The sequence below is a fragment of the Psammomys obesus genome, unplaced genomic scaffold (genome assembly GCF_907164565.1).
Source record: "Psammomys obesus unplaced genomic scaffold, mPsaObe1.curated_primary_1811, whole genome shotgun sequence".
In the NCBI taxonomy this organism is placed as follows: Eukaryota; Metazoa; Chordata; class Mammalia; order Rodentia; family Muridae; genus Psammomys; species Psammomys obesus.
In genome coordinates this window covers 35,766,552-35,792,409 of record NW_026596040.1, presented here as the reverse complement: position 1 = coordinate 35,792,409, position 25,858 = coordinate 35,766,552, and the positions used below count along the sequence as shown (strand labels likewise).

Genomic DNA, 25,858 nt, shown 5'->3' with positions numbered 1-25,858 from the left:
GTCCAGTTCCTGTCTGACACCCTCTTCTGTCCTTTGTGGGCACCAGACCTGCACACATAGGTAAAAACTCATACACATAAAGTAAAATAAAGCTAAAAACAATGTCTCTGACATGAACTGATTGGCCTGCTTTTTGACCACCTCCCCTGAGGGGAGGAACAGCCTTACCAGGCCACAGAGGAAGACAATACAGCCACTCCTGATGAGACCTGATAGACTAGGATCAGAAGGAAGGGGAGGAGAACCTCCCCTATCAGTGGACTTGGGGAGGGGCATGGGAGAAAAGGGGAGGGTGGGACTGGGAAGGGAGGGAGCTACAGGTGGGAAACAAAGTGACTAAACTGTAATTAGTAAAAATATAAATAAAAAAAGGAAAAAAGGCGTGCACTGTTGTGTCTGTTAGTGCCTAAGGCACCAGGATCCTGAAGCTCTAGACTTAGGGTTTAGAGGTTGAGAAATAAGTCACACATTGAACAGCAAGTTTCCTGTTTATTGTTGTGCACCCCTGCCGCACAGTCAAAGCTCAGTGACCTACTGCTAAGTGGCAGCGCTTTCCCAATAATCACAGTGTGGGAGGAAGCATACGTGTGTGTGTGTGTGTGTGTGTGTGTGTGTGTGTGTGTGTGTGTGACCCTGTGGCAGAAGACACACTGGGCAGTCTGTCTGCTTTAACTCCTAGACATGAAGTAACGCGCAGAGCTGCTGGGCTGGGGGTGGTGTGGCTGTGTCCCGCTTCAGTCAGCATCCATGGCAAACAGCTGGATGTCCTGTGGGTTCCAGTACAGGCCTACTGCCGAGTTGTAGACCAGAGACCAGACGTAAGGGATGAAAAACTCCTCAGGCTGCTCTTCTTCCACATATTTGAATTTCAGTTCTGGAAATTTCTGCAATGAGAACAAGATGACTTTTTATGTACAGGCAAAAGCAGTGGTGTACACACAGCAAGCTCCTTCCCTAAGCACTTACAGGCTGGGAAACCAGGCCTTTCACAAACTTTGACTGTCAGTTTATGGGAGAACATAACTTAGCTGCAGTGCTGGCTGGTTTTATGTCAACCTGACACAGCTACAGTCATCAGAGACGAGGGAATTTCAATTAAGAAAATGTCTCCATAAGATCAGACTGTGGGCCGGCCTTTACGGACTTTTCGAGACAGGGTTTCTCTGTGTAGCTTTGGCTGTCCTGGAATCCGCTCTATAGACCAGGCCGGCCTCGGCCTCTGGAGTACTGGGATTAAAGGCATGCACCACCAATGCCCGACTCTGTAGGGCATTTTCTTAATTAGTGACTGAAGGGGGAGGGCCATTATTGTGGGTGGTGCTGGTGGTCCTGGTTCTATAAGGAAGCAAACTGAGCAAGTGACGGGGAGGAAGCCAGTAAGCAGCACCTCTGCACCAGCTCCTGCCTCCAGGCTCCTGCCCTGCTTGAGTTCCTGCCCTCGATGCTTTTGATGAGGAACTGTTATTTGGAACTGTGAGTGAAAGAAAGCCCTTCCTCCCCAACTTGCTTTGGTCTTAGTGTTTTAGCACAGCTATAGTAACCCTAATAAAGATGACTGTGGCCACAGCAAACAATATAATGACCTTGGCTGGTTTGCTGAGGGGAAGAGGTCAAAAGAAGCAGGTCTCTGCTGGGTGGAAGACAGGTAAATATCCTCTCTCCGTTCAGGGTCAAGGTCTGGCTCTTCTTGAGAGATCCTGTCCTGAGGAGCGGTCACTTTGGAGGTGAGCCTCTTTCCTCATTCTCAATGTTGTTGTTCTGACTGTATAAAGTTCACAGATAGGCTTTGGGTGTGGGCAAGCGCTCCTCTGAGTGGCTCTGTTCATCCGGCTGTGTAATAAAGTCTTTGCAATAAAGTGATCCTTCTATTTATTTATTTTAAAGAAAGTTCCTGAGCCAGGAGCTGAAGGGGAGGTGTGGTCACAGCTAGGAAGCATCTGTCTCTTTGTTTGGCCTCCTCCTACTGGGGACAGAGAGGCTATGGAAAGCTCAGCACAGGCTCTGCAGGGCTTCCAGGACCCTGGAACACTCTTCATGGCCTCTTGAGCAGGCAGCTTAGTGGCCTGAGGTAGCACCGTTGTGCCACAGCATCAGGACTTAGCTTCAAACTGTGATTTCTACCTGGGGCAGAGGAACTTCTCCCTGCAGCCTGAGGAGAGCTGGGGTTTGTTTACTGAAAGCCTTTTAGCCTTTTCCCTCAACCATGGAGGATCCATGTGGTAATCCCTGTTGCAGGTGGGGTGGGGAGAGCAGGGACAAGCCGGGTCCTAGGATGTAGGTGGAAGGCTGAAGGGGAGGCCTGAAGGAGGCGGGAACAAGGCATCTGCGTGCACCCACAGCCAGCATCCCAGAGTGCTGCTGGGCGTTCCCGACTCCCGGGGTCACAGGCTGCGTCAGTGAGGTGATCTCCACACACTGAGCACTAAGCATGCCCTGTACTCACAGACAGATATGAGAGGCCTATCACCTCCGGAATCTTATCACGGAGCACATCTGTTTACTCGAATGTCTGCTGCTTGGTGCCAGGAGGCCTGCGTGGGCTGGGCATAAGGGTGTAGCAGTTCCTGCTCTTTCAGGAAGTGCACTCTCTGAGCGACAAGTATCAGTGGGAACAACAGTGAATATTAACAGCCAAGGAGTGAGAAAGGGAAGATGCTGCAGGACCTGCCATGACGGCATGGCCAGATGGAGTGGAAAGCACAGGTCATGCTATCTTGGTGGCTCTAGAAGGAAGCAGGAAGTGTCAACACTAGTAACTAGTGTGTGGGCCCAAGCCACACAAAGATCCCTGGACTCTGGACTACAGTCTTGGTAGTCTTGAGGGGGTCTGAAGAAGAGTGGGACATAAAGAGAAGGCCCTGTGCAGTGGCCCCCATCTCTCATAATGGGGCCCCGTAGTTCCCTAGGGGAAGTGGAAACTTTGGTCTGAACTAAAATGGTGCTAGCTGGGGGATTCCAAAATTTAGGAAATTCCACAATTTAGGAGGTTTGGGTGTACACACACACACACACACACACACACACACACACACACACACACACACTTTTGAAGTAACATAATGCAGACTGAAAATACCCATGTGCCAGATCCTAGGGTTCCAGAATGCTCTAAGAGGAAGTGAGTTGAACAGAGAGCATTCGTGGCTGGGCGAGTTGAGTTGCATTTTGAAAGCATATGGCATGTCCTTACTGAGGAGGTGCTCTGGCCTGACTCCCTGCCACGGGCCACAGTTACTTCTGTCTGCTGGGCTGTCTTCACTGACTGGCCCCAGAGAATGGGCAAGTACCAACCACTGCAGTGGCAATCTTTGTGGAAAGTCAGCATCTGCAGCAACAGGGCACTGCCAGGAGGCACACCAAGCTGCTGGCCTCATGCACCATGCAAGGACTGCTCCCATGCAGCCTGGGACCACACAGCACAGTGGTCTGCTAAGGCCAAACCACCCCTCAAACAGAAGGGTCAGCCAGGGTCAGAGGGCCCTGTGCCTGCCTCAAGGACACAGAGCCTGCTGCCTGACTGACCAGGCAAGGTCAGCAGGAAAAGGAGCATCGGAAGTTTAGGCACTCTCCACTGCGCTTAACTTCGGTTCTCTTAGGTACCACTCGGGACCAGCTCTGGGCAAACCTGGCACACTACTGCCCCTTACAATGCTTTGCACTTCTGGGTGGCAATGAAGCCATTAAGGGTTTTGTTTGTTTGTTTTGTTTTTTCCTTGTTGTTGTTAGAATTGACTTCAAGGACCAGGTGTGGTGGCATACACCTTTAACCCCAGCACTTGGTAGGTAAAGGCAGGCAGATCTCTCCAAGTTATAAAGCCAGACAAGGCTACAGAGAGAGACTCTGTCTCAAGAAAAAAAAAACAAAAAACAAACAAACAAAATAAAACCACACCACCACAGCAAACAACAACCAAAAACCACAACAAATCAACCAAACAAAAATGACTCAAGGGTGTGAGGCCTCTTTTCTACACAGTGATGCATTGGGGAGGTTTCCTGAAAAGGTCTTAGAAGGGGACATGAGCTGATCTTTGGGAGAGTACTGTCTGTGTCTGAGCAGGTTGGAAGTGCTCACACGGAACCCCCTTCTAGCTGAGCTGCAGACAGCAAGACAAGAGCTAGTACTAAACTAAGCTAGTGACTGTCGCCAAATGTAACTGCCCTCACAGTTCTGGAAAGATCTGTGGCTCTCCTGATTTTGGGGTGTGTGTGTCCCCAAGACAGTTCTGAAATCGGGAGGCTGTGGAAACGATAGGCCAGCCAGCACCCCTGGGTGGTCCATCACACCAATAATTACAAACTGGAATCTGTTTCACTCTACAAAGGTACAAAGTGGGGATTGTCCCTCTCCTCTGAAGTAAACAATTTACTGAGAAACAGCCAAAGCCCTGCCATGCCTGTTGGCCCCACTGTAACTTTAAGGAGAAGCAGGCACAGGCTTCATACAGCTAGCCTTCCCAGCAGATATTAATGTTCCTGGTATCATTCACCTGCCCTGGGCATTCAACTGATGGTCTTCAAGGCCAATTCTCCTCACTGTATATGACCAAGACCATACTAAGCTTCTGTTGAGTGGCTCTGTGGCCTGGGCACTTATGGCTAAGTGGCCTACGGGGCTGGTGAAGACCTGACTGATCATTTTATAGTATTTCCAAACTGTAGTCTCCTGAGTGTGCACCACAGGTCACAGGAAACAGAGGGTGGAGGCAGAACCACATGACAACATAAAGGCACTGACTGCTGATGAGAAGCTTGGACATGGCGGACATGGTGTACATGGCAGGAGCACAGTGTAGCACGCTGTCTCTGTCTGTCTGTGTTTCTGTCTATCTGCTGTCTTTCTCCTTGAGTGAATGACTGAACTTTTATTTCCTGAGTTCTTTCTGGAATCTTCACCAGCAGGTCACTTACATGGTTCATAAAGGACTGATGTACAAATAGCAAGAAAACCCGAGACCCATTTTCCAGGCTGGTGACACGAGGCAAACAATTGAAAGCACAAGGTAAAGTCCCTTCTACTGGAATGAGTTATTCGTAAGCCTAGTTGACTGAGGGCTCTGCAGGGGCAGATAATGGGTATAAGTGGTATGTTTGCAAATGCTATTCAGCCAGCCCAATGTCTGTGTGTACAGGTGCACAAGCTGAGCCTGCACCGTATTTACCATGCCCCTCATCCCCTGTCTGTCTGGCTAGCTATAGAGACTTGAACAGATATTCGTAAGACCATGTGCTTCTCTGGGATGTCTTAGGATGTCAAGAGCCAAGGGAAAGAAAGACAAAAGGTTTTATTTAGAGCTAAAGACACCAGGGACACATTTTGTCAGGATGCAGTCCAAGAAATGTCATGTCTGAGAGTCAAATCAACAGGCCAGAAAAAGTCATCCTTCCCTTTACATTCGTTTGCAAGCCTATGAAGAACAACAATGCCATCCTGTGTGGCTGAGGGACATTCAGCTTCCTCGCTGGGGAATGTCTTCATCCCCGACAACGCCAACAAAGCTACTTGGCAGCTGCAGTCCAGCTGTGGGCCAGTGGCCACTCCGAGTTCAGCCTAGTGCTTGTCTTTCCTCTCCCACACTCTGCCTCTCTGGCCTTCTCATGTTCCGCTGTGGCTCTTGCCAGTGATGTTTGGGTTACTGTGTCCTGAAGACTGCTGGTGTTCTGGGAAGGGATAGCTGCTGGAGAGGGACAAGGGGGCTGCCAGCTAGGACAGGAAGCTGCTCTGGTCCTAGCCAGCACAGGCAGCAGCTGGCTATGTGAGCCCAGGGGGCTCTGGTTGGAGCCCTGGCTTTCACACCTCTTCAAGATCCCTGGCCTGTGGCTTGGTCCCAAAATGAGAGAAAAACCATCTCTGAAGCTTGAAGGTTGGTCTTTGTCCAAAGCTACTTACGACAATCCTGTTGTTTTGAGTTTTGGAGCCAGAGGTAATGCTAGCCTCTCAAGTGAGGCTGGAACTTTTTTTTTTTTAATCAACGCCAGTGAAATCAACCTACCACAGTGGGACATCCGGGCGCTCAGCTCAGCGACAGAGCAGGAGTCTGATGTGGCGGGGAGACGTGGATATACCAAGCATAACCAGGGCTGTCTGTTGTCAGTCATGTGATCCGGTGAAAACCCACAGGAAGTCAGTGAGCAGATGTAGGGTACAACTGTAATAATTTTATTACCCCAGAAGTTCAGTGAGAGTTCCAGTTTCTACCTGAAGTCTCTGCAGATAGCATCAGACATCCAGCGAGCACCTGGCACTGGTCCAGGAGGTTAATGCAACTTACAATCAAACGGCTACACAGCACAGTGAAAAAAGTTTTCTGTTCTTAGTAAGTGTTTTAGACAAGTGGAAGGTGGCCACTGGGCCTGAAGCAGCCAAAACTGGCTGGCAGCTGTGGAGGCCTGGGACTGACCAGCAAGCTACTGTCCATAGTGCTGGTTTCTGGTGGGCAGCCTGCTCAGACAGCGGGAAAGTGGCCTCATGAGCCTGTCACAGGACAGCAAAGAAAACTGCTCCTTGCGAAGTCCATGGTGGCATTAGAGAATGGGGGACTACGCAGCCTCCTGCCACCCTCTCCCTGAGACTGTCAGGGCATACCTTCCACCCTTCCTCTACCTATCACTGAACAACAACCGCCTTGGGTTGGTGGGGGTGCAGAGGAGAGGACTGACGTTCTGTGCAGACCTGTGTGGACTACAGCAGGAGTCACAGGCACTGTGGGAAGAGGAGGCCCTTGAGGACTCTGGTTGGTCCTGTCTAATACTGGGACCAGAAGAATTAGGTTGGGCATATGGGAGCAACAGTGAACCAGCAAACTTGGAAGCACCAATGCCATCAATTCATCTAATTATTGGCTGAACAAAATGGGAGGACAGAATGAGCTTCAAATGTGTGAAGAGGCTACCAGCAGAATGAGGATAAGCACTGAGCAGCGGTAGGTGCTGAGGGCAAATGCTTCTGCTTCTCATGAATTCGTGATTGCTATTTTTGCCCCATAAAGATTTCATGCATGACTCATTCATCTTATGTGTATAGGCGTTTTGCATCCATGCATGCATGTATGTGTACCAGGGGAGTGCCTGGTCCTTCCAGAGACCAGAGAGGCTGTCAAGTGCCCTGGACTGCAATTAAGAGTGGTGGTGAGGCACCAGGTGGGTAGGGGGTCACACTTGGGTCCCCTGTAAGAGTAGCCAGTCCTCTTAACCACCCCGCCATCTCTCCAGCCTCTATTCTTATTTTTGAAATAGGAATAAAGTGGTGGTGGGGTCTCACTATGTTGTCCAGGCTGGCCTCAAATATTTGTAATCCCAGCACCTGGGTGAGTGAGGAAGAAGGGTCAGTTCTAGGATATCCTGGACTCTATAAAGGGGCACTGTGTAATAAGGAAATACTATGTCTTAGTTACTTTTCCATGGCTGTGATAAAACACCATGACCAAGGCAACTTATTAAAGAAAGCATTTACTTGGTCTTGGGGTGCCAGAGGGTCAGGGCAAAGACATGGCAGCACCAACAGCTGAGAGCTCACATCTCAACCAGAAAGCAGGAGGCAGAGAGCATGCTGGATGAGCACTAGTCTTTTGAAACTTCAAAGACACACCAGCGACACACCTCCTCTAACAAGGCCAAACCTCCTAATCCTTCCCAAACAGTTCCACTAACTGGGAGCCAAGTATTCAAACACATGAGCCTATGGGGCCCATTTACCATTCAAACCACAGTATAACAAACAAACAAACAAACAAACACATACAAAGCTAAAATTATGAAAATCGGATGGCTCAGAAGGTCACCACACAGCTAGGAATTCAGTCATTGGTTATGCAGGAGCCCAACTGGAGCTCTCTGGGAAGTAAGCTACCATCAGGAGACACACTAGCAGGCACAGTCCTCAGAACTCAGGATACTTAGAGCTCAGAAATGGCTTCAGCACTTCTGAGTGTCTACAGTGAGCCTAATGGCTTTTATCACAGGATCTAAGGCTCTTTTTTTTTTTTTAATTTTTTTTTAAGATTTATTTATTGTCTATACAATGTTCTGTCTGCATGAACACCTGCCGCCAGAAGAGGGCACTATAGATGGTTGTGAGCCACCATGTGGTTGCTGGGAATTGAACTCCAGACCTCTGGAAGAGCAGCCAGTGCTCTTAACCTCTGAGCCACCTCTCCAGCCCCGGATCTAAGGCTCTTACAAAGAGTGAAGGATACAAAGCTGTACTCCCCACACTGACCAGCAAAGCAGTTTTTTTTAAAAATTCATTTGTGATATTACTTTCATTTTTAGAAATGCATTTATTAAACTGGTTTTTAATGCTACATAAAATGATGGATTTATGACATTTTCATACATGTACACAGTGTACTTTTATACCTCTTTCAGCCAGAAGCTCAAAGAGTGACGCCTCACAAGTATCCCCGCTGGGACCTTCCTCTAAAGGCAGAGGCCCAAGAAGAGAAGAGAGGCTGTCCTTTGTCCTCAGTTTTGGATGTTTCTGGGTGCCCGTGGATGCCTGGAGCAGGAAGAAGGGTAGGCCCTCTGACTGCAGGGGCAGGGAGTGGGGCTGGCTGGTGGGGCTGGCCAGCAGCTAGAGGTGAGGCAGAGAAGCAGCTGCACAGGCAGCCCGGAGAGCCTCGTGTGGAGGGCAGGTGGAGGACAGTTCTTGTCATAGGGCATTTACTGAAGCTGCCCATATCACACACTGGCTCCTGAGCATGAGCTGTGTCATTCCAGCTCTGGAGGCTGCAGCAGAGAACACTGTGGAGGTAGGATCAGGTACACAGTGCAGAATTTTCTGCAAAACTTTTGCTTCAAGCTGTCCCAGAGAGGAGCCCAGAAACAACTAGGAGTGTGCCCTTCCCTTCTGAGGGGTGCTTATCACAGGGACAGCCAGATGCTTGGCTGGAAGGAGAGTGGGCTTTCAGAGAGTGAAGTCTGATTAGAACAGCAGCTGCCCCCACACCCAACAGATGTACCCCTAGTACCTAAGAACCAGCTCGAGGCTTAGTGAGCAAACGACAAATAGCAGAGTAACTTATTTGTAGAAAAATCAGAGCCATACATGATAAAATGTTTGGGGCTGGAGAGACTGCTCAGTGGTTAACAGCACTGACTGCTCTTGCAGAGGACACAGGTTTGGTTCCCACCATCCGTTTGGCTGCTCACATCACCTGCAGCTCCAGTTTTAAGGGATCTGACACCTTCTCCTGGCCTCCACAGGCACCAGGCATGCAAGCGGTACACACAGACACACATGCAGGCAAAACACCCAACGACACAAAATAAAGTAACTTACAAAGATTAAAAAAGAAAGGTCCAGGAAGGGTCCGAACACTGGGTGAATTAGTTATCTGGGACTAAGTGAGCCTTCTGAAGCCCATGTCACCAAGGAGAAAGGAGCTGTGGTGTTTGGAACGCGGGGATACTTTAGTGCTGGTACGGATTCACTATGACTGTGTTACTGGGAAGGCCTCGCCATCAGACAATGGACCATAGCATGCGGGCAATGCTGTATCCCACCTGGATCTCAGTCTGGGAAAGGAAGTGAGCCCTCTTATAATCGCACTGGTTATGGGGGTTGGGGCTAGCGTGCAGCACAGCGTGTAAAATGAGAAATGCCACTTTCAGCGATTCTTTACCTTGGATTCACATTCAGTTTGCAGTGTGGGTAAAAGAAGGTAATATGTGGCCTTAAAAGTAAGCTTGAACCTTGAACTGCTATCTGCAATCGTCTGTCTTCATGCTAATTTTTCCAGACTAATTTGTGGAGTGAAGAATTAGAAGGGTCTGTATCATATTTAGACAAATTCATGAAAAGTAAGGGTCGTTGCTATATCTGAGATGTGTGTATAGGGAGCTGCGTGTCAAATGTCCTGCAGAGGATTATGGGACAAGGCCAAACAGAAGACTTAGCAAAACCCTCCTGCCTGGACTGTGGTGGAGTCTGCGTAATGTTATCAGGTGGGAAGCCAGCCTTTGTCATGTATATCCCAGAAGTATTTGGAAAGGGAATTCCAGCTAAGAGCATCCAAGATAAGACACTGCCTGTACTTTCTTAGGAGTAAGCTTGCTGAGCATTCTTTGGATTTCAGCTGAAGCAACTTCGACGGTCTCTAAGCTCCCCTTGGGGCCTCATCACTGTTAGCAAGTCCTATCTTGGTTATCTCTTAGCAAGGAGAAGCCAGGCACCGCCAGCGGTGCTTGGTGCCCATCTCAGCAGGGGACTTGCTTCTGCTCACAGGAGTCTTCACGGCTGCTAAGCCAGCGATTTCTTCTTCAATACACAGGAAGAAGATCTCACTGAACTCTACTTTGGGTGGGTGTGAGCTGCGGATAGAACCCACAGCCCATTGAATCAAAAGGTCACTCAGCGATCACAAAGACCTCACTATAGAAAAGCAAGATCTGTCATGACCCACAGTTTTTTTGGGGGGATGGGTAGGCTTCTGAGATAGGCCTCACTCTGTAGATTGGTCTGAAACTCAGTGTGTAGCTCAGGGTAGCCTTGAACTTGTGGTAATTCTTCTGTCCTAGTCTCCTAAGTACTGGGATTATATGTATGAGCCATTACACATAGTTCTGAAGCCACAATTCTGACATTTTATGGCTCCGGAGGGTGGTGGTGGGACAGGACGCTGTCTTTGCGCTTCCCATGGATTTTCCAGTGACATGTGAGATCCACGTAGGCTGAATCTGATGTGTGGCCTCCCTGACTGGTGACACACAGTCATCCAAGTCAAGTCATCAATAAATTCAAAGCACATCATGTAGCTTGTTGACATTTTCACAGCCACAAGGACTAACAAATCTCAAAAGCTGGTGTTGTACACCACTGATGAATTGGCCCTATGAGGTGGCGAGCAAAGCTGGGTGAATCTAAGATTTCCTCTGGGGTTTCCCTACACACCCTGGCAAGTCACATCCGTCTCTTCAGCTCTCACCTCTGCTCCTGTCTTCCTGAAATAAAGCAGTCACTCAAATAATCAAGGAACACCCAAAGGCGCTTAGAGTCCTTTACCCGAGCAGTGCCACAGAACAACCAAAGAGCCTGTTAGCATTGTCACACGGTTAATATTGCTGACTCTGTTTCCAAAACAAAACTGAGACAGGATAATAAACAAGGGCAGGAGATGCCACCATACATCAAATACAATTCAGACATCAGACCGATACCACCAAGGAAAGTACTTGCAGAAGACTGGTGATGGCGGAAGTAGCAGTGTCTGTAAGCGGAAACAAAGACAGAATTGCTGTCTATAAAGCCTGTTCCTTCACATTCATAGTCCCTGCTTTCCCTCCCACAATTCCCGCTTTATCTGCTTCTGGGCCAAGAGACAAAGGCAGGTGTGTCTAACCTTATGACATAGTGACATGCTGTTGTCAAGCTGGAGAACTGCAGATGGAGTTTTTAAAAAGCTGATGATGTTTCTGTGTAGGAGTTTTCTGGGCTGCACTCACAGCTCTCCTGGGTGGTACAGGCGTTAGGCATCATCACTCACTCTGTGGGCTAACAGTGTAAAAACTGGTCATCACATCCAAAACCAGGGGTTTGAACTGGCCTCAGGGCAAGGAAGAGACACAAGTGTTTGGGTACAGACCCACACAGTCTCAATTGTTAACGAAGGCCATTAAATATTTTCACACCTTAGATGCTTTAAGACAGAAGGCAATTTCATGAAACAATATGCTTCAGGTGGTAAAGTAGTGACATTCTGCTAGCATATGATGCCAGAGAAGAAGCCATTACCTGTTGTGAGGAGGGCTGCCTGGGCACAGCCTGCCACTGACTGCTCAGACTGGCCATAGGGCCACGCAGGTGAGCACGCACAGTCTGTGGGTAGAGCTGTGAAATGGTAGCCAGGAGAAACCGGGTGAAGACCTGGAGACCTTAGTGCTTTCACTGTCTCTACGTGGTGGAGCATGAAGATATGGAGCTGAGGTGTGTAAAGTCCCAAAAATCAACTTGGGGCCAGGGGCTTGCAAAACACTGTGACATGCTATTCACAGTCTGAAAGCTGAAGCTGTACCAGGCCTGGCACCAACATCTGCTCTGTTTCACATCCCCAGCTGAGCTAGACTGGAGGTGGCAAAAGACAGGTAGTTGGCACTGAATGCTCTCCATGGCAACTGTCACATGTATCAATTATTCAGAGTTGAAATAAATATACTGATGAGGAAGCACACACTTTTTTTGGTGACCCCCACACCTCTGTCATGCAGGCTGTGGATGGCAGAGAATCAGGCCATGTGAGTTTTCTAGCAGGACGACAGTAACAAAATCAGACACACAGCATCACCCCCTTGACCCAGTTACCTCATCCATAAACTACTGAGGCCACTGAGGCCTGCTCTAAGTAGAGAATGGGGAGAATGAGGCTGAAGACTGGCCAGGACACTGTAGCTGGGCTATGCTGGGTAAACTCATAGCTTGGCCTGCCTTGCTGCATGATGCTACAGAAGGCCCCAGGAGCCCACACTCTGTCTGCAAGAATGAACAACTGGGAAGCAGACGGCTCTCTCCTTCTGTTTTGTGCTCTACCATTATTTATTTTCAATCAATGGCCCAGAAGGCGAAGCGAGCACCTGCAGACAGAGCATGTGAAGGCCAGCAGTCGTTCCTAGAGCACAGCAGCGTTTGAAGCCCAAGTCACGCTTTATAGCACAAGCTTCAGTTGCTCTAAATTCACATCTGTCAGTAGACACGGATGCATTGCTTATCTCCTTCTCCATGTTCAGGGAACAACCATGGATAATTCAATTGCTTATACACTGCAAGCATGAAAATTAAACAAAATTGGAATTTACCTTGAAAATAATCACAAAACATCTTAAAGGATCTTTCAAAAAGGAAACTCTAAATTTAAACAATTAACTTACTATATTTTAGAAACAGGATCTAGGAACCAAACTATGAAAGATTCTTTTATTTGGATCTATTTAGAGGAATGAATGCAAAATACACTTTATATTAAAAAAAAAATCAAGACTCTGTTCTGTTCAAACAAACAAAAATCAACCAACCAACCAACCAAACAAAAAAATCCAACCAACGAACCAAACAAAAAACGCCCCAAAAAACAAAACCAACCCTCTTCCCCCCAAAAACCCAAGCAAACACTAGGCCCCAATCAAAAACCATAAAACCAAAACCCAAGGCCTGTAGGGCCTTGTAGAACCAAGAACACTGTAGGAACGGAGAGCCAGTACTGTTCAGTATCAAGGTACAGTGGCATGAGTCTTGAAAACACTTGTTTTCAAGAGACTCAGATTAAAGAAGAGGACCCAGGCTGATCTGGGAGCAGTTTACCCTGTGAATACATCTACAAGTCCTTCCAGTCCACCGAGCACATGAAGTGCTGATGAAGAAAGAGGTTGTAAGGTAAAGTCAGGAATCCTCTATGCAGGGCCAGGGTCTGAACCTGTCCAACCCCATTCACATGGTGAATCACAGGGTGACAGTATTTGAGGAGGGGGGGGCACTTGGGGGTTGACCGGGTCATGAGGGATCATGAGTGGGATTGACGTAGTAAAAGAAAACCCAGAGAGCTAGCTACCCCCTTCTACAGCTAGGGGGGTGAGGACCAGGCACCAAACCTTCCAGGCCTTCATCTTAAAATTCCAGCTCCCAGAGCTGGGAAAAATCAAGTTCTGTTCTTTATAAGCTACCCAGTTTCCAGGATTTTGTTTAGTAGCCTGTACAAACAAGACAAAAAGGTGACCTATCTACCCTTCCTTCTTTTTGGTAATTATAACTAATGAAATTATATATATATATATTTCTTTGCCATCTGGCTGATTACACTGAGACTCTCATCAAATGGTCAGTCCTTGGTTGCTCTGCTGGCTGTCCTAGTGGTCAGAGCCCAATGGCTGTGAGAGGTGAGGTCACAGACACACTGTACTCTGCTGCTTTGCGGGGAAGGGGGTCTATAACATCCCTCTTGGGACAAGTATCTGTAGACATAAGAGCAGAGAGGATAGTTCAGTGAACTGTGCATCAACTGGCAGCTCTAGCCATTAACTCATGACCACTCTTGTTTCATCGACCTCAATTTCTTTCTTTTGAATTGTTTTTCTGCCAATTCTAGATATAAATTTTTGTTCATACCCTAACCCTGAGTATTATCAAACTTTTAAGAATAAATTAAATTACATTGTGGCCCTTTTTACTATAAAAGTATTTATTAAAACTATGAAACATAGCCTTCTGGTGGTGGCAGTGGTGTACACCCTTAATTTCAGCAGGAGGCAGAGGTGGGAAGATCTCTGGGGTCAAGGGCAACCTGGTCTACAGAGTAAGTTCCAGTATAGTCAGGGCTACACAGAGAAACCTCTGGGACTGCAGCATTTTCTTGGAGAGCTATGATAAATGCAAATAGAAAAAATCACTAAAGCATTCTCTAATGCGACATAATGTGACAAGTCATCTTGTAGGTGTCACATAGTAATGGCCAACTCTGGTCCTCATGCATTTGAGGGTCTCCGCAGGGTGGTACATGTGACCTTTCAGGTTTACTTGCTTCCTCTCCTCACTACAACCACCAGACTCTTCATAGAGGAAGTCCCCAGGTTCCCTGTGAGTCCCCAGGTCTCATGTCTGCTTCTATGCATCTACAGTGGTTCTGGGACAGTGCCCTCAGGGAAGAGGGCATTAGGATGGTCCTGTGGGCAGAGAAAATTACTCAGAAGCTTATCCAACTAAGAACAGGTTCAAAGCTCCCCACATAGGGTGGTGAGGAAGTACAAGCAAAAAGAATCATGAAATGTAATGGCAATGCAAGAGCCCTTGACAGACCGCTGTGATGGAACTGGCAGAGCCTCTGTACCAGGCATGGATAACCTAGGTGTGGTCACGTGTGGTCAGAAGACAGACACCACAACCCTTCCAAGACAAGGTATGAGCCAGGGGTGGTGGTAAGAGTCTGCAATCCCAGCACTTGGGAGATAGAGGCAGGAGGTTCAGCAAGTCTGAGGCCAGTCTAGGCTATATGAGATCCTGAAATCAACAAGTGAACAATCTAACAACGAAAGACAAGGTAGTGGTAATGAGGCCTCAAGGAAGCCTGAGAAGGGAGAAATTAAACAGGCTTTGAGAAGGAGGTGCAAACAAGGGTGGTGTGGAATTAAGGGGCAGGAATTGGGCATTCAGAGGGGAAGGAAGCACAGGCAGACAGGACTGACACAGACACAGAGCAGAGGCAGATGACATGGGGCTGGCAGCCAGTGGCTCCGGCAGTATGGAGAATGGAGGAAGGCAACATGAAGAAAACCCGGGCCTAGACCACATTCAGTGCCACAAGGTGAACTGGACTACAACTGTAAGGCTTGAGAAAGAAAATGATCCACAGGGTTCAGAGGTGGGCCAGCCCTCAGAGGGAAAGCGACGAGGGAACAAAGAAGGGTGAGGAGCAAGGAGACTGGGACAGATGGCACAGATGCAGACAGCCGAGGTCAGGTGTTGATCCTGGTAACTTCTGTTTCTCACCAAGAACAAAGAAGACAAATAGAATTCCTTTTCCATCCTGGGGTTGGTTCTAATAATGTGCCTTTATCTCTCAGCTGTGGTTTCTGCAGCCACCTCTGGGAAAGGGTCCTGCACAGCTGACTTCACGGGGCCTGATGAGGTGCCAGGGGACCCATGGCCTTGGAGCCCAGACTGAGCAAGCTGTCTGAAGACTTGTCAAACTCTAGTTCTCACCATTTTCAGGCATGAGAAAAGAGGGTCCAAGAGGAGGTCTCGGTCGCCTTTTTCTAATACAGTTGCTCAGTTTTGCACTTTAATCTCTGTTCATCAGCTCTGTAAACATTAGAATCAGCAACAATGGTTTAGGAACAAAAACAGACTCCTTGTCACTGAAGATGACCTTTCTGCACATTTATCCAGCTCCCACTCAGGACCCACTGACTAACATCCTTGTCGGGCCCAGGCCTTGACTTGGAGCTCTGGGGCCCACACAGAGCTGTTCCCTCCTGCCCAAAGGGAAACCAGCACACTCAATGCCCTCGAAGGTCTTAGGAAACACAGACACCTCAAGATTTTGGGGACCTGGACTAGCAGCTTCATTCTGGCATGCAGCCGAGCCTGTTCCCCAAGCACAGCACACCAGCTGCTCCAATGCTTGTGTGATCTAGAGAGGAAACAGGCGTCCTGTGGCACAGAGGGATGAAGGGCTCCAGCTTAGAAAACCTGACTCCACTTCTAGAAACAGGAGCTTAATGATAGTTCTGATGACCCTGGGAAGCCATTTAGACACAATGCCTTCATATGAGAAAGAAGGCGGCAGGATTCCCACGCAGGGGTTTGCTGTACGGACACGCATGGCCACTAGTATCCGTGGTTATTATACTCTTATCTTCTTCCCTCCTCTGCAGGACAGCTGGATTAAGCGGAAGTCCAATAACCTAGACTTGCCCTGAAAGTACTGCCATTGTTAGGACGAAGGCGACAACAAGGGAACAAGCATGTAGCCAGCATATTACATATTACACACACCCATCCACCCACTCCCCCTACCACAATCCCACCCACCCACACACTCATGCACACACACACTCGCCCTACCACACTCTCACACGCACGTACACACACACACACACACACACACACGTACACACACACAGACACACATACTCTTCCAAGGAACCTCCATTTCAGCAGCTCTAGACTCGAATTTTCAACTGCCTACACCAAATACTGGCTGTCAAGTGGCAGGCCAGGTTAGGAGGAAGCACAGGACATTCTTATCCACGTCTGAAAGACCCTCAATTGCCACAAAACTAGGCTAGGAAGTTGTACTGATTTTTTTTTTTTTCTTTTTGAGATAGCATTTCTCTTTTGTGTAGCTCTGGCTATCTTGGAACTTGCTATGGAGACCAGCCTGGACTCAAACCTGTAGAGATCCACTTGCATCTGCGTCCTGGGTGCTGGGATTAACGGCCTGAAATGAAACACTAAGCAGTTACTCTCAAGGACTAGGTTTGTAATTATTCTACTTCTTGTAAGTCACGTTTATAATTTATAAACCTATATAGACTCTTATGCAAAGGATATAAAATTTAATCAGAACAGCTGCCATACCTATTAAAGTAGTCTCCTGGAAAGGCTCTAGACTGGAAACATACATTTCTGATTTCAAAGCAGAATGTGTCAGGGATGCCACTGTTTGCCCAGCATGGCCAAGACCCTGGGTTCAGTGGCCAGCATTAGAAGGGAGGAAGAAAAGAAAAAGCCATCCATGAGCAGTGGAGCCCTCTGAGACTTCAGTTACCTAGAATGGTCCCTTCACTCCTTCCTCTCAAAGTCACAACTTTGAAACAAATTGTCTTTGTGATAGACATGTGCACTTCTGAAACACTCACTCTAGCGAAGGTTTCCATGGCATGCGTCTGTGTCCTCGACAGGAGAAAATGTCACTTCAACTTTCTGAGGGGCACTCTGAATTTTCAGCTATGAGCTATTTGATTAAAACCAACTTGGAAACGAAACTAGCTAGCTTGAGAGGGTAGACTGCAGTCTGCAGCAGGCGGGCACTGCCCTTAGTCACATCATGATTAAAATCTGTCCTTTAAGCAGTGTTCTTAGGGAACACGAAGTCTAGACAAATTATCTTCTCAAACTGTATACTCAGTTGTGTAACTTAGGCAAGCTGAATCCTCTCACATGAGTCTTCCCTTCCCTTTCACCTACTCCCACATAGTCCAGGCTGGCCTCAAACTCATGATTGTCCTGCCTCAGCCTTCTGAGTGCTGGATTTGGAAGCATTAAGCTAGCTTAGAAATCACTTTTTTAGCTAGACTATTGCTGGATGAGGATGGTAACTGAAAAACAAAACCATTTCACCTGTGCACACACAGATCACAAGATTTGCCTGTCTACTGTTTGTTCTTTGGTCATCAAAGAGGCTGTGATGGCTCAGTGGGTACAGAGCTGTGGCTTTGGTGCCAGCCTGATAACCTGAGCTCCACCCCTAGAACCCACGGTGGAAGGTGTGCTCTCTTCTGGGGGATGTCTCTTATCTGTGCATGTGTGCTGGATCTGGGACCGAACATCACACACACATAAGAACTGATCTAGAAGATCGGCTCGAGGCCACCCTCCACTTCGGGAAGAGTTTGAGAACAGCCTGGGTTATATAAGAGATCTTATCTCAAAACCAAGAAGCAAAACTAAACCGAACAAACACCCTCAAGACCATTAACCACATTCGTTATGACCTTTTCTAACTCAGCTTTCTTAAAAAAAAAAAAAAAGAATAAAAATGTTTATTACATCCCTTATAGTACTAAATATACTATACTCTTTGTTGAAGAACTGCTTCAAAACGAGAATTAATATATCATCATTATCCAAACACAGTGGCTGTGCTATCTGTCCTTAGTCCTGGGGGTGGGAACAGACATCAATCATCTTATAGCAGAGAGAAGATGGGAGAAATAACTTGATTTTCACATGAAAATGAAATGGGAGAATTTTACATGGTTGATATTTCTGTTGTCACTGGATTCTCACTGTCTCTATTACTCACTACTCTTTGTTCCTTTTTTTTTTTTTCCTTCTTTACATTCAACAGAGTCATTATGGACACCCCCGTCCCACCTCTCACCTTTTCAAAACTGTACAGATGATAAAGAGGCTCTAAAGAGCCTCTAGAAAGTCAGCTGAGGAGCGTGATTAACAGGCAGGTACCCTACAGAGCTTGGATACCTAGATGCTCGGGTAACGAACTCATCTAGGGCAGAGCGGAGCCAGACTAAGGCTAAGACTGCACTGCTACCTGGATCTATGTGCAATCAAAAGCTGTCATCGGTTTATTTACAGAACTTTCCATTTAGCATTTTCAGACCATGGCTGATTGCAGGCAGCTGAAACTGGCAAACAAGGCCTCAGATAAAGGGGTACTACTGAGTTTATGTGTTCAGCTTTGGCACATATACCAGCTATTTCCGTAAGTGTCTATAATTTGGAGTCTTTAATTTTTTAAAGTGTTTTTGATGACCACATCTTACCTCTCTGTATTGTTTGCTTGTTTATTTATTTGGATATTTTGAAACAGGATCTCTCTGTTATGTAGCTCTGGCTGTCCTTGAACTCACAGAGATCTATCTGCCTGCCTCTTCCTCCCCAGTGCTGGGATGAAAGGCCTGTACCACCACACCTGGCTGCTTTTTTACAGCGTCTAAATATGTGGCCCCGGCTGGCCCCAAAGCCGCAGTCCTCCTCCTATCTCAACCTCCCAAGTGTTGGGCTCCCAGGCAGGAGCCCAACACTCTTCTTGGCTATACTCCTTCTCTTACCCGTAGTCCTGGCATTGCATCGAGCTCTTTATGAACACTATTAAGCTCTACCTTGTGGCTACCAACCTTGCACTTTGGCAAATGACCTCCTTTACTTTAATTATGACAATACCTGCCCATCCCATTAAGAGTGAAAAAACAAGCAGTGTGTGCCTACTGTATACATGGCTCCATGCTGGGTGTTGGGAATATAAGAAGCAAATATCAGGCCTCTGATAAGACACAAGGACATACTAGCAGTCTTAGCAGAGGCAGTAGGTCAGCAGCAGACCCTTGGTCTTTAGATCAAGGTACACTTACATGCTCATGAAAATGGGAATAAATGGTAAACTATTATAAATGAAGTGTATTTTAAAGAAGAATGTTAACTTCGCTTTGACTCTTTCCAAAATAAAACAGCGAGCAAATTCAACAACAAGGAAAGTTACCCAGCAAGTGACCTGCTTGGGAAGGTCAGACCAGCACCTTGGGTGCTACAGCAGTGCAGTAAGGGAGGGTGTGGCGTCGGTGTGGATGACTCAGATGGAGGGCCAGCTCACACTGGCCCTCGGGAGGGTCACAGAGCACATAAAGAGCAGTGGAAAGTGCAGCCATACGTAGGGATTGGGTTGGGCTAAGTGCTAACCCTTCCCCATCACATTCAGTGGCAGAGCTGACTCTTGAGTGGCCAGTTAAGGAGTAGCTTGCAGTTAAGGGGGAAGCACAACATAACAAAAAGTCGGCCAGCAGTTAAACACTGCCACAGACACACAGACAGTGCAGCTGCGGCTCTAGAAATACACGTGCTGCTAGACTACTGACCACACCTGAGAGGACAGTCCCTCTGAGGCCCAGGCAGCAGGTGAGCTACTGCCACAGGCTACCCAGCACTCTTGACACTGGCTTCTTGGGAAGATAGTCTGCCAGTCAGAGAGGGAGGAGGCCAGAGAACGAATGAGTGGACACAGATTATGGAGGTCAATCAGCAGAGCTCAGGGGGCCGTCTCTCTGTGTGAGATCAGCAAGGGGCAGGTCATTAGCAATAAGCAGCTGTCTAGCCTTTTGGAGGCAGCCTTGCAAAGAACTTTAGACTGAGAAGTGTCACTGTGTCCTCAAGCCCAGTGAGGTTCAGCAGAGCATGAACGTCACTATACACAGTGAAGAATTCTGACATCTTGGCCTGCATCGGTCTCTGCTGGCCTCATGTGACTGCCGCCCATCAACTCTCATTTTCTTATAGCTAAAAGAATGGAAACAGATGGTTCAAGCACTGTCTTCTCTAACCATTTGAGCGAAGGCTGCTAAGCAGAGGGTTCTGTTGAAAGTTTTTATTTATTTTATCTTATGTGTATGGGTGTCTTGCCTGCATGTATGTCTATGCACTCTGTGCATGTTGTCCATGAAGGCCAGAAGAGAGTGACAGACGCTCTGGAGCTACTGTTACAGACGGCCTTGAGACACCGCACGGTGCTGGGAACCGAACCCACGTCCTCTGCAAGGGCAACAAGTGCGCTTAACTTCTGAGCCACCTCTCCAGCCCTTTTGTCTGCTTCTTTAAGAACAAAGGAAGCGGAGACCCGAGTCCTCTGTGACTGGCTTTAAACATCACCACTTCCTACAGAGTAAGGCCAAGGTTGGAGAGAGGACACCATTTAGTAATGTAGCTTCTTTGAAACACTCACAAGATCCAACATAATTTTATCCATAATCCAACAAGTGCCCAGTCTGGGCACTTGGCGGTAAGAGAGGTTAAGAATAATCAAAACAAACAAAAATATATGAATGGGCTGTTACTTAGCTGCTTTGTGAGATTTTAAAATCCCATGCAGTTCTCACATGCTGACAGGAATGGACACTGAAACCAAGGAAACGGGCAGTCCAGTTTCCACTCTAGGAGGGATTACATACAGTCCAAACTATCTTTGTGACTCCACAGGCTCAACTCTACAGATGTCACATGAACACATCTGTTTGGAATTGAGAAGTCTTTTCATTAAATATACACACAAAAGAATCTTAAAAAACACTGGAAGCGGGAAGCTACAAAGAAGACAAGTTTTCAATTTAACTATTGATAAGAGAATGTATAGTGCGGAAACATGGGTAAAAAAAAGTACAATAAAGTGGTTATGATCTTTAAGGTCAGACAGCCTGGCTCAGGCTTCTTTAAATCATACTAGTGAAATATTTACCTGTCTGCATGGGGTGCCATGTAGTTCAAATGAGGTAACTAGGTCTTGGCAGAGTCATTAACACACTCATGAAAATGCAAGTAAACTGTAAACTACTATAAGTGAAATCATATTTTAAAGTAAGCATGCTAATCTTGCAGTGATTCTTTCCAAAATAAAACAGCAAGCAAATTCACCAACAAGGAAAGTCACTCAGCAACTGATCTCCTGGAAGGTCAGACAGGGGCCTTGAGCCATCTTTGAGCTTAGGTACTTCCTTGCCGCCCTGAACAAGGGGCTTTACATTTCTCCAGAGAGCACCAGGCCCTGGGACTGCCCCAACTTTTCTTCAGGGTCATGACCTATGCAGGCTTGTAAAAGTTCTTAAGAGACATGGAAAAGCAGCGGTGAGATACGTTGTTTTCTGTCCCTTTCCTGGCTAATGAGGACAAGTGGCCCTCAATTTTCACTGTGTTGACGTACTAACTTGTAGCAGTTCTTTTAAGTTGTGGCTTCTAATCTATTATGGACTTGGGAACCAGATGGCTAAGCCTGTTAAAACCATGTATTAGCAGCAGAGTGTCAGGCTTCAGCAAGAGGCTCATGGTCCCTGTTTTGACTGTTAGAATCTATGGCCCTAGCTCCTGTCTTTGTTCTAGAAAAGTGAGGCTGACAGGCAAGAGGCTCGGAAAGCTCTAGTCATGGCACTTGCTGGATGCTGGTGATGAGGGGTACCCCAAGTGCATCAGGAAGTAAGGGAAGCAACAGGAAGAAATGACGGGGAGTGAGGGGTGCACAGCTCATCCAGGCCATACAACTAGGGTAGCCCCGATTCCTGCTTCCCTCTCAGCATCCTCATGCCTCCATCTTCTCTCACTTTCTATGGTGGTGGTTTTAGTCTGTATTCACCCCAGAGCCACTCATTTCATAAAGCAGCTGGAGCATGGTGGCTTCTTTCATTTGCTTTTGCTGGAGCCCTTTTGCCATTTACACCCCCTAATCAGCTGAAGATTCCTTACCTGTGAGAAAGTACTGGTTGTAGAGAAGCTGTTTCTCTGAATGCCCCTTTAGAAACCAGGCCCTCCTGAGCAGGGGTCCTTTGAGATGTACTGTTAGCAGAGTGCTGGGCAGGCAGCAGTTGCTCAATCAATACTAGCTGAGCAAATAAATGAAGGGTGAGAAAATCCCTATTGCAAATAGTAGCTTTTGTAAAAAGAAGGAACATTAGCCACTGGATGTTAGAGATATTTATTCAAGGACTCAGAGGTCTGAGAAGAACTGTGCGAATACTATAAGTAAATGAGATGATGGGGAGCCCGTGCGGTTCCTCAGTGTTCAGTGTTCGCATCTGAAAGACCGGGAGTATGGGTTTGGGGTTCTCTCACTAACAAGGACTGCTAACACTGAGTCTGCATGGTGGAATGTGGACAACACGCATAAAGGACTAAACACTCACTGATTTTTCACTCACAGATTGCATAGGAGAAGGCTAGGGAACCGACCATCAGCCACGAAGGCAAAACTTTTAGTATCTGCTATTATTTTTCACATATGTATCAACAAGAAGAATTCCAAATGCACACATTTGCTAAGACTGACATTTCTACCTCATGGGATGCTATAAGAAACAAGAGAAGAAAGTAGATACATTCTTTGAACATTTCCATTAGTGAAATCCCTCTAATGCCTGCCTGTTATTAATAAAAGACCATGCTTTCATTTCCAAAAATACGGTCCTCAGCTATAAACAGATTAAAATGAAATGGAGAAAAATAAGATCATCCTTCAGAAAAGGTAAGCACCCACTTCAGCCTGTGTAACATTATGAGACAGGAGTTGAAACCATGGGCACAGTGATCTAAATGCAATTCAAGTCCACAAAAGCTTATCTCTCAGTGATGAAAAGAAGAGAATGATTCATTCATTCACCCTTTATGGAACCAGTGTGCCTCTTCAGGGCTCAGATATGAGCAGAGCCACCAGCTGGCACAGGCTAAGTGTTGGCTTTGTGACCATAAGCACATTTGTAGCTAATAGAAGCCACGGCAGACAGGGGTAGCAGGCTTGATAGTAACTGTGTACTTACTTTGGGGTCCAAGATAATCAGGTCTAACATCAAATGAAAAGAGTCTCCGAAGGAGGAAAGAGAGTCAAAGAAATTCACTCCTAAATTTTATCAAGTGCATGTACTAACTCTCACATATTTAATGACACACAGAGCAGGAGTAACAGTGAGACTACAAAGGGGCTCATTTCTGGCGTCCTGTCATAGGGACTATTGAAAATGAAGCAAGGCTGTCTCCAGCTGCTACTGCTATCAATTAGCCAGCAAGCACTTCCACAGCCTAATGACTGCCACATGCACGATGTGTGTTACCTCTGGGCCTGCTAATTCCAAACACAGGAGGCTGGAGCTGCAGACAGTACTCACCAGGCCAGCTAACAGCGCCATGCCCTACGCCACCAATTCTGCCTCACAAAATGAAATGATTCCATGCGTCAGAATATTTTGGATAATTTAGCCTAGTTCCTCCTTAAACATATGAACTAGATTATACACTTTGTAGTGACTTAACCTTCACTCACCCACGTAGTTTCTTTGCCCTACAACCACACGGTCCTCTTCATTTCTGTTTCTTCCAGTTTCACAGTTTAAAAAATGCTTGCTGATCTAAGGGACTAGGCTCTGCTGACAATAATGTGATTTGTGTCATGGTTGAAAGTTTTCATTTTTGGAAGTGAAAAATCAGTCTTGTGAAAATGACATTTATTCTGAAAGATGACTGTGTCAATATGAAGTAAACCCCACTCCCCAGGGGTCACTTTGGACATCTGTGAAATGGAGTCCCCTGCGCTCACTTTCTTCTGCCTCACATACCTATCCTCACCACCATGGTATTGCTATAGCTTGTTGGGAGGAAGGCCACAAATGCTGACTGACAACAAAGAGTTAATGCTTCTCCTGAACTCCAGGAGAAACCAGCTTCTGTGAGTGAGCTTTGGCAATGTGAGCAACCCTGTAACCAGTTTCATTTCCTGATAAATAAATGGCCCACAGGAGAAAGTTGGCCAGTGAGTTTGGGAACTTTGCTAAAAGTCCCCTTCAAGGAGCCAGTGTGTCTCTGCTTATCACTGAGGGGCCAGACAGCCCAGGGAACAGGAAACAGCTAGGCTCCATTCTATCTCTGATGAAGCAGGAAGGCCAGGGCTCCTCTATGAAAGGACACTGCTGTGGGTGTCTTGTCCATTAGACAAGGCTGTTTAACCTGCAGGCTGCAAACACAAGCCTGTTAAACTGACATTAGAACGATAGGCTTAATGTCTTCACCATTTTAACTTAATCCCCTCATCCAGCCCCAAATGAAACAGCCTGAGCATCCAGGTTCCAGCTGGAGAAAGCAACGTACAGAAACAAACAGCCAGTTCTGTAAGAAGGGAAACGCAGAGTTTGAGGGAGTTCTAAGAGATGGGAAGCACCTCAAAGTGTTGAAACACACTCATCTAAAACACAAACACTCTTTTTATGGATGAGACCATTTATATTTGAAGCTGAAAATGAGTGTTTTTAGATTTAAGCAAACTAAAACCCAATTCTCATAGACACAGTTCTACACATTGTACTTACATTAAAAAAAAAAAAACTTTCTTTCATGTTATGCACATCGATGTTTTCGATGTACATACGGACAGATGTACATGTCTGCATGTACATCTGTGTGTGGGGGGATCCAATCTCTGGGTTACAGGCAATTGTGAGTGGCCATGTGGGTACTGTGATTTGAACCCAGGTCCTTTGGAAGACCAGTCAGTGCTCTCCAGCCCCTGAACTTTCATGTTAATTCAGAACTGGAAATAGCATATACTTAAAAACATATTTACCGAATTTGAATGATTTTCTGTCAAAGGTTAACCTGACAGATTTACATATGTACTCTGGGCTTGCTTAGAAAGTATACAAAGTAACCCCATAAAACAGTCATGAAGGCAGGAGGAGGGAGAAGTTTGAAGTAATAGCTTCAGGCCCTTAATTATAAAAAATAAAGCAAACAACATCTACTCTGGTGGACTCGGCTGGCGTGGGGAGGCCCGGAGCTGATCAGTCTCCCCTTGGCAAAGGCACTCCACAGCACCAAGGACGCACTGGAGATCCGGGGAGAGCAAACCGGCTCGATCCATCAGAGAGGGGATGCACGAGCAGAGGAGGAGGGCCAGCGCCAGTGGGCCCGAAGCTTCCTCTGTAACCACACAAGCCATTTTCTCTTCCATGGATTTACAACCAGAAACTGTATTTTTTTTTCCTTTTCCTATTTTATATTCTTGGTGACCCTGAGCGGGCAGACTCCAAGTGCAGACCTAAGAAGTCAGTATTAAATCTGCTTTATTAAGGGTAAGTAATTTGATAACAAAAAAAGAAAAGACCAGAAGAACCA

At 46.8% G+C, this 25,858-nt stretch overlaps 1 protein-coding gene across 1 annotated transcript in view; it reads right to left on the bottom strand.

The window, feature by feature from the left end:
* Nucleotides 1–476: 476 nt before the first annotated feature.
* Nucleotides 477–25,858, bottom strand: part of Dym (dymeclin) — a 276,645-nt gene continuing 251,263 nt past the window's right edge. The window contains exon 17 of the mRNA XM_055622878.1: nucleotides 477–884. Within this exon, the coding sequence (XP_055478853.1) occupies nucleotides 735–884 (150 nt within the window). The 3' untranslated portion in view covers nucleotides 477–734. The remainder of the gene's footprint in view (nucleotides 885–25,858) is intronic.